Source organism: Heteronotia binoei, chromosome 5 (assembly GCF_032191835.1).
Source record: "Heteronotia binoei isolate CCM8104 ecotype False Entrance Well chromosome 5, APGP_CSIRO_Hbin_v1, whole genome shotgun sequence".
Taxonomy (NCBI): domain Eukaryota; kingdom Metazoa; phylum Chordata; class Lepidosauria; order Squamata; family Gekkonidae; genus Heteronotia; species Heteronotia binoei.
The window spans coordinates 128,074,776-128,091,203 of NC_083227.1; the positions used below are offsets into that span (position 1 = coordinate 128,074,776).

The 16,428-nt window shown below is 43.2% G+C and overlaps 1 protein-coding gene across 1 annotated transcript in view; it reads left to right on the top strand.

Annotated features, from left to right (window-relative positions):
- Window positions 1–16,428, top strand: part of ADAMTS2 (ADAM metallopeptidase with thrombospondin type 1 motif 2) — a 450,208-nt gene that overhangs the window by 392,762 nt on the left and 41,018 nt on the right. The window contains exons 11-15 of the mRNA XM_060240368.1: window positions 190–335; window positions 7,257–7,432; window positions 7,996–8,129; window positions 10,291–10,414; window positions 12,396–12,476. Coding sequence (XP_060096351.1) covers window positions 190–335; window positions 7,257–7,432; window positions 7,996–8,129; window positions 10,291–10,414; window positions 12,396–12,476 — 661 coding nt within the window. The remainder of the gene's footprint in view (window positions 1–189; window positions 336–7,256; window positions 7,433–7,995; window positions 8,130–10,290; window positions 10,415–12,395; window positions 12,477–16,428) is intronic.

The window sequence follows — 16,428 nt, forward strand, 5'->3', positions numbered from 1 at the left end:
TCCTAATTTATTTTACAGGCAATGTGAATAACCTATGTCTAAATGTGAGGGTCCGTGTTTTATTACTGTACACTGTTACCAGTTATATGATATGCTTTGGCTAATGTCCAAAAAGTAAGAAGTCAAGAGCTACTGGACATTAAAACAAATTATGAAAATATACATACTTTTATATTTTTCTTTTCTTAGCATTGTTTTAAAGGTCACTGTATCTGGTTAACTCCAGATATCTTGAAACAAGATGGAAACTGGGGAACATGGAGTAAATTTGGTGCTTGTTCTCGAACTTGTGGAACGGGAGTAAGATACAGAACACGGCAGTGTGACAATCCTCAGTAAGTTAAATCTAAGCAATAATTCAGATGAAAATATTGGTAAATTATACAAATTTTGCTGTGGTCTGAGACTCTGCTTTGGTATCATATGGTTATTTCATTCTAGAACTTGGGTTGAGAGGAATAATGCAGACCCACTCAATGTTATTTGGAATGCCCTCTCTCTTCAGGCTTGCCTGGTGCCTGCCTTACTGTTTTTTCTTGCTTTGTGTGTTCAACTTTTAACTGACAGGTCAAACAAAAAAAGTTTCCTTTTTCTTAAATCCTTACTTATTGGGGTCACATTGATGGAAGGGAGATTTTTCTTTAACCTTGGGGTACCTAAGTTTGCAGAGAAACTTGAAATCTTGAAAGGACTGCAGGGTTTCCAAAACACAGAGAGGTTGTCTGTGTTTGCAATTGCCTGCTTCTCTTCTGCCTGCCACTGAGGGAGCTTCACTGGAGGCATGCAGGTGGCTGGGTGAGAAGGGCGAGACTCTTCCCACCCCAACTGAAAGTGGCCCTGAGGCAGCAGTTCTGGAGGTGGAAAGAAGCCTCAGTCGTCCCTCTCCTGCAGCTTGCTGCCACTGATACTAAGGCGGCATCACTGGAGGCAGGTCATACCCTCCACTGCCACAAAATTGCCACTAGGGTGGCAGCACTGAAGACGTGTTGGAGCTTTCCTTGCCCCCTGGTACTTATGAAATCAAATCTATGGAGGCAAAGTGGAAGACATCAGGAGTCACCTCTGCTCCCCTCTACCATCCCACCCTCTACTAAGGCAGCAGTGCTGGAGAATGACAGGTGAGCGAGAAAGAGAAGGACCCCCTTCTGTCACCAGACCTGAAGAGAGTGGTGAGAGAGGGACAGCTAAGTGAAATTCCCCCCTGTGAGTCTCTTTGTGATAGAGGGGTGTGATGAGCTGTCTAGCAAATATTTCATTTAGCCATATAGGCATTTTCAAGTATCTGGAGTAGAATTCATGGGAATACTAGTATTCAGGAATATCCAGAGCTAGCATATCAAGTATCCTAGGCCTATTTTTCCCCATTAACAGGTGTCTCAGACAATGGGGAGGAGGGTGACATCTCACCTGGAAGAAAGGCAGCTTGCAGCTGATGGGAGTCTCACTTGGACTGAGAAAGGTGGCTCCTGACCCAGACAAGCCATGACTGGGGCCTAGCAAAGCTGCTGGTCTGCCTCCTTCTCCTTCCTTCCTTCTCTCACTCCTGTGTGAGAGGAGGGCCCTTACTCCAGGGCTGTTTTTTCAGGGCCTCTTGGTCTTTAGTGGGCAGAAAGCACTAGGTCCCCTGCAATTTTGTTATCATCTGCTTGAAAAACAGTCACTTCAGCCCACCCCCACCCCCAAAGTGTAGGGAATAGTGGAACCAAAATAATCCCAGAATTCCAGAAAAGTATGAACTCAAATTCCAAAATGGTATCAGGGGAGCCAAATACAATCAAATATCAGTATTTATGCTATTCTCAACATTTGAATCTGGAAAATACTGGTGTTTTTATTCCAGCACATATCCCTAGGGCTCACTGCTGGACTAAAAACAAAAATACAAACCTCAGCTTTGTGCATGCAATTGCTAATATTAAATATTTGCAGGATTACAGCCATAAGGGAAGACTCTTGCATTCCCAGCGTGATCCCAGTTCATTTTACTGATGGGAATTAGTCCTCATATATATAAATCCAGCTCAGGGCACAAGTGGGCTTATTCTCAATGAACTCAGTGGCGCCTATGCTCAAGTAAGCATGTGTGGAGAGGGGCACTTCCAGGATGAGCCTGCTCCATCTCCAGGGCTTGTGCCCTTTCTTGAGGGAGCGGCTCCATGAAAGCCTCTTCCTCGCTTCACTCTGCCACGCCATCAACTTCACATGAAGTGGTGGTTGATCTTCCAAGAGAAGCTCTATGTTTATGCACACAAATGCCAACCCCTCTGGATGGATCTTTGGCCAAACAATATTATGCTTTCATGCTTCCATGAGGGCCAAAATCTCCAGGCTTTTATTATTTATTTATTTGGCTTATATCATGCGCTCCCCGCCAAAGTAGGCTCAGGGCGGCTCACATTCTCATAAAAACATTGTATAAAAGCCAGTAATCAATATAAACCATAAATAACATATAAAAACACAAGAATATAAAACATAAAAAAATATCAGGCGCCTCGCACTAGCACTTTAAGAACTGCTGCCTTGTACCTCACACTAGCACTTTAAAGATCTGCTCCCCTACACCTTGTGCCTTTGCACTTCACATCAATATTCCAAAGAACTGCTGCCTGCACCTCGCATCAGCACTTTGAAGCCTCCAGTATTTTGAAACATCTACAGAAATCGCACCTGCACTTTGAGTGGTCTTCTAACTAACTGATCTTGTTCCTTGTTTAATATTGCTCATCTTTTGAATTTAGAAATTAACTGTTTTTGGATGTAATGGAAATATGTTATCTACCAAAGGATTGATTGTATAAATTTTGACTAGTTAATTGAATAGATTCGGGAGAGGGTTTTTTAATTAATTAGTAGGATAGAATATTTAGTAGTAGGAAATAGTTTTAGTAGACCTTGGGAGATATTAGTAGTAGTAGCAAGTAGTAGTTCTTTATTCACGGTCATCCGACCAGCTTAATACAAACAAAAACAAAATCATAAAAACAAACCCATCACCTCTTACACAAAATTCCTGACTCCTACTATTACACATATTGTTAAAACTCATAACCAAGATTAACATTCTCAATTTCCCTCCTTTCCAACTGAGCAGCATAACAGAAACGGGCAATCTTAGATGAAACATCAGAATGAGCGTCAGACAGGAGGAAGGCAATTTGCTCATCCTCCTGCCTGCCCACCAAGGACCCAAGAGTCGGAGAGATTAATCTTGCCCTCAAGTCATTGTAATTTGGGCAGTGCAAAACAATGTGGAGAGTTGTTTCAACCTCATTGCAATTGCAGGGGCACAATCTTTCCAGATATGGGTACCCAGCGTAACGTCCCAAAAGCACGGAAGAGAAAAGTGCATTGAGTCGTGCTTTTGAGAAAGCTATCCGATATTAGTAGATAGAGCATAAGGTTGAGCAGGTGGGTTTGGAGCAGGACAAATATTGAGATACATACTAACAGCGATCTGAGGCTCAGTAAGACTAGAGAGAGATGTCTGGTCAGGGGATTCCAGTGCTCCTGGGGAGGGTAAAGTACAGCGGTGGGAGCAGGTGGGGTTGGAACGGAAAGAGACTGAGACATAGGAGGGCTCACTCACCTTCCATTAGCCTGTGTCCCATCCCAAGGATAGCAGGTATGGGGGCCAAGTGGAAAAACTCGCCCCTGTCCTTGGTGTTGCGCAATGCCAGGTCCATAAACAATAAGACCTCAGTCCTGCAGGATTTTTTAATCAGGCTGGATATGGACCTGGCTTGCATGACGGAGACCTGGATGCGAGACGGGGAGATGGTAGCTCTCTCCCAGGTGACTCCACTTGGGTTCTCTGTCCTTCACCAGGCACAGACTAGCAGGCGGGGGGAGGGGTGGCATTTTTCATACGGGGGGCTTGCTCCTTTTGGGCACTCCCACCCCCAAAGATCAGGGATATAGAGTGTGCTGGATTGATGTGGGATGCTGGGGAGAGTTTGGCAATCTGGCTGGTGTACCGTCCGCCTAATGCACCTAATGCACCGGCCAGTGCCTTATCATCCCTGATGGAGGCTGTGGCAGGCTGGGCACTAGAGCACCTGCGGCTTATTGTCCTGGGTGACTTCAATATCCATGTTGAGGACGTGACCTCCACTCGGGCGACGGACCTGGTGTCTTCCATGGTAGCACTAGGACTCCCAATATGTAACAACATCCACGCATCAAGCTGGACACACATTAGACCTGGTGTTTGCAGCGGGAGTTGTAGTGGATCAAATTTCTGCTGATGCAGTGCCATGGTTTGACCACTATGCCCTAAGGGCCCATGTGAATACTTCACCTCTACCCCGTTTAGGTGGTGAGCAGGTTTTGGCTCGCCCACAAAGCCAGATGGACCCTATGTGCTTTCAAATGGCTTTGCAGGATCCCTGGCCCTCTGGTGACTTGTTGGATGAGCTGGCAGAGACCTGGAATAACCAGCTCTTGGCAGCCATTGACGAGATCATTCCTCGATGTCCTCTTCATCCCCGGTCATGATCCGCATTGTGGTATACCCCGGAGCTGCGATCAATGAAACAGCAACTAAGACAACTAGAGAGATGGTGGCGACATACTCGTGATGAAGCTACAAGAACATCTTATCGGTCATTTATGCGGATCTATGAGATGGCAGTCTGAACCACAAAGAAAACTTACTTTGCGACCCAGATTGCATCTGCAACTTCGTGCCCAGCACAATTATTTAGTATAATTAGGTCATTGACAACCTTACCGCAAGGTAAACCAAATGTTAGAGAACTGTAAATTGGCTGTGAGGCTTTTGCGAGTTTTTTTACAGATAAGGTCTTGTCGCTCCGACATGACCTCCCTGCCACAATTGATACAGTGAAAGAATTTGAGGCACCGAGCACGTCTTCTGGTCCATTTCTGGATTCCTTCGCCCCACTCAACCTGGAGGAGGTTGACAGGATCCTTTTAGCTATACACCCTACAACATGTGGGTTGGAACTGTGCCTGTCCTGGCTTATAAAAGCTAGCCAGGTGATCTTACAGGAACCACTACAGGTCACTGTCAACAGATCCCTCACAGAAGGGATCTTTCTCACACCCCTTAGAGAGGCTGTGGTCCGCCCCCTCTTTAAAAAACCATCTGCAGACCCGGCTGTATTGGCAAATTATCAGCTGGTGTCGAACCTGCCCTTTTTGGGCAAGGTCATAGAGTGGGTGGTGGCGACTCAGCTACAGGGATTCCTGGAGGACACTTCTGCTCTGGATCCATTCCAGTCCAGCTTTCAGCCGGGTCACGGGACGGAGACGATTCTGGTTGCCCTCATGGATGAGCTCATGCGACATCTGGATCGGGGCGGCTTAGCAGTGCTGTTGCTATTAGATCTGTCGGCCACATTTGATACGGTTGACAAGCAGCTACTGTCTAGCCGCCTCGCCAACACGGGGATCCAGGGGTCAGCCTTACAATGGATGGCCTCTTTTCTCCAAGGTCAGGGTCATAGGGGAAGAATCATCCTGAAAGCACCCGCTTATATGTGGTGTGACACAGGGTGCAGTTCTATCCCCAATGTTATTTAACATCTATACACGCCCCCTTGCCCAGATTGTCAGGAGGTATGGGCTGAGATGTCACTAATATGCAGTTGACACCCAGCTCTATCTAATGATGGATGGCCAGTCCAACTGTACCCCAGATAATCTAGACCTGGCTCTTCAAACCGTAGCCTCTTGGCTCAGGCAGAGTCGGTTGAAGCTGAATCCGACGAAGACGAAGGTTCTCTGTCTGGGTCAGGGTGGCCCAGGAAGGGAGATCCCTTTACCAACTCTTGATGGGGTGCCACTGATACCGGCCCCTAAGGTCAAGAGCTTGGGAGTGCTTCTTGAGTCCTCTTTGACAATGGAGGCTCAAGTTGCAGCCACTGCCAAATCTGCCTTTTTCCATCTCCAGCGGGCTTGGCAGTTGGTCCCTTTCCTGGAACATGATGACCTAGCAATGGTAATCCATGCCACAGTCACATTGAGAATAGATCACTGTAATGAAACATTCCAGTGCTGGCATGATTTTTTTTTTTAAGTTCACCGCCTCAAACCCACTAAGCGGCAATCCATGAGGTGAAAAATAAATGTTCAGATTCTGAGCAAGATGCTGTCTTGCAAATTCATTAAATTGGGAGGGGTGGGAGAACAGGAAAAACTAGTTTAGGAAAGAATGGAGAGAGAGACAAGAAAGACCAGAACAGCATGGGGATGTTCATGAAGTTGTCTGGACACAAGAAAAAACCCCAGTAACATTGGGGAATGAAATGGAATGTTAAAACAACCTTGAATATGCCTTAGGGGTTGCTTGGGTTGATTCCACAGTAAGCTGCCCTTTCTTTAAACTTTGGAAAACTATTTTGTTTTTTGTGACACATTAAAAGTTGGTAAGGGAGATGGCAGCCATAGTACAATTACTTGTGGGACTGCATCGGATTGCCAACTAAGTCTAACTCAGATAATATTTGGGGACTTTGGGGATGGAGCCAGGAGACTTTCACATTCTCTAAAACAAATAAGTAAAAATATCCCCTGAATATAGTCTTTATTTCCTCATCCCCACCCAGTTGCACACCCGGTGTATACTCTCTCTCTCCCCTCTCTCTCTTTCTCCCACACACACTCACACACACAGAGCACCCAAAATAAACAGTTTGCAATCCTACAGTGTGGTCTTACTAGTGCAATTTACTTATGAGTTGCTGAAGTTCCAAGTTCTTCAGACTAACACAGGGAAACCAAAGGTTCCAGTTTATCCTTAACTATGCAAACAACTTCTGAAACGATTGTAAGACAAACTAAGGGACTGAACTACTTTCCTTCCTTTCTTACAGTTTCACAGGTCACTGGGAGCAGCCATGGTATTCTGCCGGCTCACCCCACCCCCATTCAGCCTGGCTCCTAGATTTAAAGGCACACACACACCAGCTAAAAAGCAAGCCTTTCCAAGCATCTTCTTAAGCCTTCCAAAGTGGAAAGGCACATAGTAGCTGTGGGGGCGGTGCTTCAAAAGACATATGCTAGACTTTCTAGAGACATTTGCTGACATGAGACAGCATGTGTCACAGATAGCCAAAAACTGAAAAAAGGAAAAAGGAATCATTATAGTGGACTGTTCTGATTCTCTCTTTCTGTTTTTACAACCAAAGTAATAATTTACAGGTAAGTGAAGGATCTGACACAATGGTAATTGATGTGATACAACGTAAACTTCCGTTGTTGCTTTTCTTTTTCTCCCTTTAAATTCTTAGCCCAGCAAATGGAGGTCGTACATGTTTTGGACCAAGCTATGAGTTCCAGCTTTGCAGTACACAAGATTGTCCTAAAGATTATGAAGATTTCAGAGAGGAGCAGTGCAAACAGTGGGATCCTTTCTTTGAGTATCAGAACATGAAGCACCATTGGCTTCCATATGAACATAATGATGGTTAGTACTTTTTGTCTTCATCTGTGTATTCCTTTAGAGGATTTGGTGCCAGTCTGTCACATCTAGAAGACTGGAATGCCCTGTCTGGAAAAAGTACTAGTAACATTAGCCATTATAATAGCACTCAGGTTATCCTGCCATATGCCTCAAGCATCTTTTGGAGGGAGAACACGTTCAGGGAAGTGAGTGTGCCATTGTTAGGCTTAGTCATTAATTAGTTCCTCCACTGAGCATGTCAGTGCAGCCCTTCAATGGCATCGTTACAGAAACTTTGCTTTGTTCAGAATCTAATTAATTCTGCTGAGGTAGGATATAAGCATCCCTCACTACTGATCACAGATGCAGCTCACATCTGGTAAACTTGGTGGAAATCCTCATGGATCTAAATTCTTCCTTTGATGAGTTGATGGGAATCTTTGAAAATCTGAACTTTTTTGTTTTAATAAATAAGAAGAGCATAATGGTCCCATCATAAGCATGTTCACTGAAACACCAGCCATGTGCTGGACAAATAATAAACCATGTGTTGAACAGAAAAATCACAGGAGTCTTTGTTCTTTTAGCCAAAGAGAGGTGCCACCTTTACTGTGAGTCTAAAGAAACAGGTGATGTTGTTTATATGAAAAGACTGGCGCATGATGGAACACGATGCTCCTATAAGGATTCCCATAGTATCTGTGTGCGAGGAGATTGTCTGGTAGGTGCTATCTATTTCAAAACTTATTCCAGTTTTCCAGGGCTTTTTTTGTAGCAGGAACTCTTTTGCATATTAGGCAACACACCCCTGATGTAGCCAATCCTCTGGAGCTTACAGTATACCCTGTACTGCAAGCCCTGTAAGCTCTTGGAGGATTGGCTATATCAGGGGGTGTGGCCTAATATGCAAAGGAGTTCCCGCTACAAAAAAAGGCCCTTCAATTTTTCATTGGCAAGAATGAGCATAACTTTAAAATGATATAGGAATTTTACTAAGAATTGATCACTGCCATAATTTGCCATTGTTATGACAAATTATGACTAAACGTTTTTTTCTGAAATGGAACTAGGCTTGGACTTCAGCAACTCCTTGCATGCTAGTTTCAGAAACTGAATATATGGTGTGATTAAAAAGAATACTTGAACAAGTGGCCAAATTTATTTCTGTGTAAGAAAACATTGTGGTTGCAATCTATTGGTGCATATGTGCCTAAGATTTTTAGCAAGTTCCCAGTCCAGCTGCTAGACCCCAAAACTACTTCTTAAGGTCCACTTTTAAAAAGCTAACTGAGCAAAAGTGAAAGATGAGGGGTAGGGGTTTTTGTGCATGAGTTCCTGTATAACTCTAGCAACACCAGAAGCTCCAGGGTATGTGGGAGGAGCCTATAATGCAAGCACCTTAGAGGGGCAACACTGATCTGTGCTTGAGACAAGTTGCCAGCTCTTGCGATGTGATCTGGACTTCCATTGGTTACCAGAGCAGCACAGGAAGAAAACAACTTACAGCACTCTAATGCCACTGAAGCAACATAGGTTGCCCTCAGACTTGGAGAAAAATGTCCTGCCTTTTTAATAGAGGCCAAATCTGTACAAATGGGAAGCTGAAGCTTGTCATGGCATGGAAGTAAATAAATCACCTGGTCAATGATATCTCATAAAGACTTAATTATAGGGAGAGGGCCTTTTTTATTCAGGCCTCTGGGTGACCATAGGAGTAACTCCATTTAAAGGCCCTTCACTCACTAGGTAATTTTTTTATAAGCCTGTCTTTTGCCCAATAAGTTTTCTGTGTTCATAAAAGAAATAAAGCTTGGGACTTGACTTAACTGCAATTGGTGATGAGTTCCTCTGCCTAAATGCTATTGAATTCAGCAGTTCCCAGCTTGCAGTTTTGAAGCAAGATATCGCTCAGAAGACTATGGGTGTTTTTACACTGACAGTTTGTGACTCTCTATCACTGCATTGGAAACTCACCTTTTATATTACCTAACGTTCTCACAACTGTTTTGCATCGTTGCTGCCCGAAGCATCTACATTTGTTTCAGTGAGATGAGTTTCAGAGCTGCCGCTGCAACGTTTTTCTCCATACTAGTTTTGATCTGGTCTTTTCTCTACAGGCGTTTCAAACTTGTGTAGTAGAAGTTTTCATGCATTTCAAAAGGCTCCTCCAAAAGCCACCACAAGGTGCAGTAATTTGCATGAGAACTGAAAGCACTTGAAATTTTTACATATCATTGCTTGCCTCATATAGTAATTTAAATGTGTATTGTTTTTGCAGTGTTGACATGATTTCCAAGCAATCGCATACATTTAACTAAGCACTAGTATTCCAGCTGCCCTCTGATCAGACACACACACACACACCAATTGAAACGCTTAAATGTAAAAGGAAAATAATTAAAGCGGAACAGTGGCAGGCGATTTAAAGACTCTAAAACTCTGGATCAAACTGAATGTAAAAACACCCTTTGACTTGGGTTTCATGGTCACAGAGCACATCTTGAGGCTGGATTCACTGGAGAACCATTTCTTCAAGTTATCTGTGAAAGGAATGTGTACACTCTTGCCCTCAGTGTAATTTGCTTGCTGGTGTTGCCCCATGGCTATCAGAGGCTGGTGTGTATTGAATTAAATAGCAGCATAATTTCACATTCAGAATAGTAATATGCTCCTGAAACATTATGAATTAATATTAGGATTTGGTTAAGTAATCAGCTGTAAGCAGATTTATTTTAAAATGCCAATATTTAAACCGTGTGTGTGTGTGTGTGAACATGCCCTTTCAGGGGGATACTATTTTTTCTGTGTTTAAATATCCTCTTTTTAATATCTTGATCTGGAAATTCAAGTAAATTTCTGACTCTTTTGTTCTTTGTTTACAGAAAGTTGGTTGTGACAAGGTAATAGGTTCCTCGAAGCAAGAAGACAAGTGCGGTGTGTGTGGGGGAGACAACACCCACTGCAAAGTTGTGAAAGGAACCTTCTCCAGGGCACCAAAGAAACAAGGCTAGTACCCCTGTTCCAAAGAAGTATGCTAGAAGGTCACAGAGGGGCTTTTTACTTGCTGCATCAGATGATCCATCTGAGCACACAAACAAGCTTAAGAAGTGACTTCTAAGGAGAACTGCAAGGGTGTTATTAAAACAGAATAATAAAGTAGAAAGCTCCACTGAGCATGTTCAAGGCCATCTATATGCGAAGAGAGGCTTAATGGATCAAATCTTTAGCTTCATGTTTGTAGCTTAGTCTGGGTCTAGAGCATCTACTTGATTATTTTTCCCCTGACTTGCAGCATCTCTTGTTTTATCTCAGCTTTCATGTTATCCACAGGGCTATTTTACATTTGCATATACTTACATATTTTGGCATAAGCATATGAACAAGGGTCTTCTGGAAATTCTGGAACTGGCTGCTGTCCTCTCTAGATTGCCCTTCTTTTTGACACATACAGGATGTGAAGGAATGGACTCACAAGCCCTGTCCCCTTGGGACCTGGGAGGTCAGAAAACCCTACAACCATCTCAAGTCTCAACTCAGCCATGCCACTCCTTTCCCTTATTCTGGAGGGGAAAATACCAGTTTCTACCAACAAATGAAAGATTATCTCTTGCTAGACAGATTTGTACATTTAGCACTCTATCACTGCAGCCCTTCACTTGTACCAACTAGAGCAGGGACAATCTTTCAAGCTATTGTGTTCAAGGGATGGTGAGCTCACTTGCTGCCTTTACTGCTGGTTAACAGCAAGAATGAATAGGCATGGTGTGCTTACAGATACTCAAAATATAAGAAAGATTAATAAACAAAAATAAAAATAGTATGCATCGTCTGTTCAAGTTTCATGCTGAGCATCACACAGTGCTCTAAACTCTAAACAAAGTTTAATTAGGATAGGCTAGTAATTTTTGAAGTTGCAACATTTTAAAGTCTTTCATTACCATAGTTATCAGAGGCAAGTCTTCTGTTGTCCCTCACAACAAGCACAAGGTGGTATCCCTCGGTAAAGGTTTAGTCCTTCATGACTTGTGCCCACCCAAAGGAGAGGAACAAGGAGAAGAAAGACTTCATCCCCTTCTGGGGTCATTCTGATTTTGCTGCCTCAAGAGGAAGAAAATGCTACTTACCCATTTGGCTGTTCCAGTCAGATGTGACATTCTAGCATTTGTTCTTACTTTTGGCCAGAACCATGTTCATAACTTACAGCAGGTGAGCTCTGTGTTTGAAAGAGATAGAAGAGTCACTACCTATTTTCCATTTGTTTAGCCTTTTACTAGCATTGCAGCCTCTGAAGTGTAGTGGAGTGTAGCCCCAGTTAATGAAATACAGAGATTCTATGGTGGAGGGCATTTCTCCACATAGGAATATCCTATTATATCAAGAAGACAGGTTATCTTATCTGTGAAGCAAGTTGGAGACTTATCAAAGATTTCAGGTTTTAACAGCTGGTAACATCATTAGGGTTTGTAGAATCTTTCGGGCTCAAGCAATTAACACAGAACAATGGTCACATTCAACAGCCAGTTTTCTTATCACTACCCTTCCAGGAAGCCCCACCAAACAATGGGCACATCCACAAACCAATTGCCCTCTCACCACACCCCCTCCAGCCTAGAAATAGCAGCTCTCCAGCAGCCCTGGCCCCACTCAATGCACAGCAGCCAAGAAGGTCAGAGTGCCTGCTCCGGCTGCAACGCCACTGAGGATGTTCTCTGCAGCTGAGAACGAAACGTCTGGAAGGAAAACTTTCTCCAGTAGAACACGGCACTTGAGCCTGAAAGATTCTACAAACCCTAAAGTTGTAGACTGCACATTATTGTTCTTAGGCATATAAAATTATATCCATGCCAAAACTGGCAAGGAATAACATTGTACAATAATATGAAGACATCATTTTCATTGCAGACAAATCAGATATTTGGCCCTTGACACAATGATTACAATCCCTTTATTAATAATAACACATGTTGTTTCAAACTGCATTCTACAGGTTACATTAAGATGTTTGAAATTCCAGCAGGCGCAAGGCACTTGCTTATTCAAGAATCTGATGCCACCATTCATAATCTTGGTGAGTATTAAATTGTGTGTCGTTGTTGTCGTCATCCTTTTATGTAAGTGTGCTATTGGAAATAGTTTTTTGTGTTTGCATACATTTATTATTTATTTATGCAAGTATTTGTACTCCAGTTTCTCTCCAAAGGGTCACAAAATAGCTTACAACCTTCATAAACTAATATACAAAACATCAACACAACTGCAGACTACATTTTGGGGTGGTCCTGTACTCATATGATGACTTGTCTGAAAGCCTGGGCTAGAAGCCATGAGTTAAAGAGCTAGGGAGCTCGTGATTTCTGGCTCATTCCCAAGAGCTTACTCCTATGGCTATGTTCAAGCTTTATAGGTAACTAAATAGGAAGGAAGGGAAATCATCAGCATTATGGGGTATCTGATAAGGTGTTCCTCCCCTCATTCCCTCCCTGTTCTCCCCAACCATGTATAATCTGGAATTCAATACCCAAAAGTAACCCAGTGACAGCTGCTTTATTCAACAACCCAGAGCAAAGAGTTTGAAAAATTACATAGAACATAGCACTATTCCATAACTATATTTAACATTATTTTGGTACAATCTTTATTCTGGTTGGCAGTCACTCTGCAGCAGCTCAAACAAGGATCTGGCCAGGGCTGAGATGCCAGAGACAGAAACTAAATGCATGCCTAGCATGTTCTATGGGATCCTCTCCATAACACTGCCCCTCCCATTCTGAGCTTCATGTTATATTTTCTCCCACTGATTGACAAGAGCCAGACACCTACTCTTTTTACAGCCTGCCTTTCTACACATTTGCTTTGAAATGCCACACGTGCAATGGGCTTAACTGTCAGGAAAATGGTCCTCAGGATTACAGAGCCCTGACACCTGGATTTTCTGTCTTCTACTACCAGATCCATAACAGGCCATAATTTGTACTAAACAACACTAACAGTGCAATCCTAAGGAGAGTTACACCCTTCTAAACTCTCTGACTTCAATGGATTTAGGCTATGAACATATGAAGCTGCTTTATACTGAATGAGACCCTTGGTCCATCAAAGTCAGTATTGTCTTCTCAGACTGGCAGCGGCCCTCCAGGGTCTCAAGCTGAGGTTTTTCACACCTATTTGCCTGGACCCTTTTTTGGAGATGCCAGGGATTGAACCTGGGACCTTCTGCTTCCCAAGCAGATGCTCTACCACTGAGCCACTGTCCCTCCCCTAAGGCTATAACTCTGTTTAGGATAGGATAGTCATGTAGGCTCCCAGATCACCTATTGATTGTAATTAGACACTTCAAATTTCATCTGGCAAGATCTGTCTGGAGTCAGTCTCCTTTCAAAACTCATGTCTTCTGTGATGTGGTAGATAACTGCTCTGCAGCAATGCAGCCCTGCTTTTCAGGATTGTTGCATAATGTTCATTCTCTATCCAAGCTGCTCACCAGATTGTCTTTTGCATAAATCTACACAATCTTGTTCTTGGTCCATTCTCTTTCAGATGCTGAGCCATAAATAACAAGGATGTTCAATCAATCACAAAGCTTAAACAGTAATTGAAATCCACTCCTTGCAATTCAGTGAATCAATACCAGACAGTGTCTTGTAGATTGTTATTAATTAGAAGTGGATTCAAACCAAATGGCCTTGATACCTATCCTATGAATCACCCAAGTTTTTGCTATAGTAAATGCTTCCTCAGACTGCTATTCTGTGCAGCCTCATAGGACTAACAGCATTTTTGGCATGGGCTCCTTACTTGTGCTAGGAAAATTGCTTCTGGAGAATCACAAGCAAGATGTAAGCCTTTGATTTTGTAAGCCTGCAAAACATATTGATGCTGACAATTCTATGAGTGGATCACACTCTCAGAAGGTGTATGATTTGCTGAGCATCTGGGAAGGCAAGCTATGTGTAGGAACCTGTCATGTTCAGGATTACTATTTTAAAAGCAGAAGCAGGAAGACAGTTAAAAGGGGCCTTAAAATTTTATGTGGAAATTAGCAAGGGATATCAACAGTGCCAAGGTCAGCAGTAAAAGCTGCAAAAGAAATAAGCAAAAAAGAGGTAGGGTAAGGTCATGGAATCCTCAAGTTCAACTATATCTTGTTTAATCCATTCACCTTCACAGAGGAAAGATCTGTGGTATTTACCATATCTATCAGGTGAGTCAGTGAAGGAGATTTTCTTTGCCACCTTCCCTTCTAAAGTTGTAGGACTATGTACTTCTGTATAATTAAACAGAGCTTAGATTTAGGTAGGTAGCCATGTTGCTCTGAAGCACCAGAGCAAAGTTTGAGTCTAGGGGCACCTTGAAGACCAACAAACCTGGTGTTCTGATTTCCTCCATGGGATGCTTAAAACAGGACAAACTGCCAAGTAGCTTAGTGAGCTGCATTTTGTCTTACCTTGAGGCACACTTGGCACTTAACCCTCCCGCCAACATTTCTTTTCACCCAGGCTTTTAACTGAGGTTTCCCATCCTTTCTAGCTGTTTCTATGGTCTGAGGACTGTTTTATTAATATTACTTCAGATCGCTGAATGTTGCATTAAGCAGTTTTTATACTCCTGAATCCTGGCTTAGTTTGATGGTTTCAGTACTGTTATTTTTATACTTGCTCAAGAGGTGGCATACAAATTTTCTCAATAAATAATCATTGTTGTAAATTAAATCTATTTATACAAATTCAGTAGTAAATCATAGGCACAGGAGATGCAAAGCACCAATAGAATTGTGGACATAGCAGCCATACACATACAAACAGCAGCTCTTTGAGACACTGAGGCAGGTGCCCAGTGAAAAATTCTGTGCCTCAGAATGCACATGGAGTTCTGTACCAGGAGTGTTATCTTTTGTCCTGTTCTTCAGGGCAGCAAAGTACAATTTATCCCCATCATTTTGTAGCAATACATTAATAGATCTGAGGACTCCTACCAGTTCTGAATTAGTTTATTCTTGTCTCAGGAAAACTTATTCAGTGTGTAGCAGCAACCTTAGCTGCTGGTGGTCAGGCAGAAACAAGGCCACAGGCGAAATCAGGAAGAAACAGCGGTTTATTTAACGTGTACCCGGACCCCAGACCAGACTCATGTCTGAACACATCTGGGAGCCCCGATTGCAGGAAGGTCTACAGTTTTATAGTCACAGACAATCATTTCCAGTAAACACTCGCCCGATTACAGGAAAGGACAACTCCACATCCTATACATCATTACAAGCGTCATATTACTAAAGGAACGAGGAGACAGGGAGGGTCTTTCCATACATGGCATTGATGTTGCTAACACTCTTGCAGCAATATCCTTCATAAAAAACACATTTGCCCCTTTGACCTGCTCCCAAGATTTTCCAAGGTATATGACTCAATGCTTATTCCAGCAAGTTTGAGGTGGTTCAGCAGTACTGTTGTTATTGGATCTGTTGGCTGGGTTCGACATGGTCAACCATCAGTTACTGACCCACTGCCTTGTCAATACTGGGATCCGGGGGTCAGCCTTACAGTGGCTCTCTTCTTTTCTCCAGGGCCAGGGACAAAAGGTGGCAATAGGGGAGCAGTTGTCTCAAGGACACCCGCTTCTATATGGAGTGTTACAAGGGACGGTTCTCTCCCTGATGTTGTTCAACATCTACATGCACCCCTTTGCCAAGACTGCCTAGAGATATGGGCTGGATGCCATCAGTATGCAAATGACACCCAGCTGTTGGTGGGTGGCTGGTCTGACTGTGCCCCAGAAAATCTGGCCCAGGCTATACAAGCCAGAGCAGAATGGCTCAGGCTGAGTTGACTGAAACTGAATTCGATGAAGATGGAGGTCCTGTATCTAAGTTGTGGTGGTCCGGAAAAGGAGATTCCATTACCAGCTTTTGATGGGGTACCACTTATGTTGGTGTCAAAGCTGGTTAAGAGCTTAGGGGTGCTCCTGGATCCCTCTTTAATAGTGCAGGCCCAGGTAGCAGCCATTGCCAAATCAGCCTTTTACTA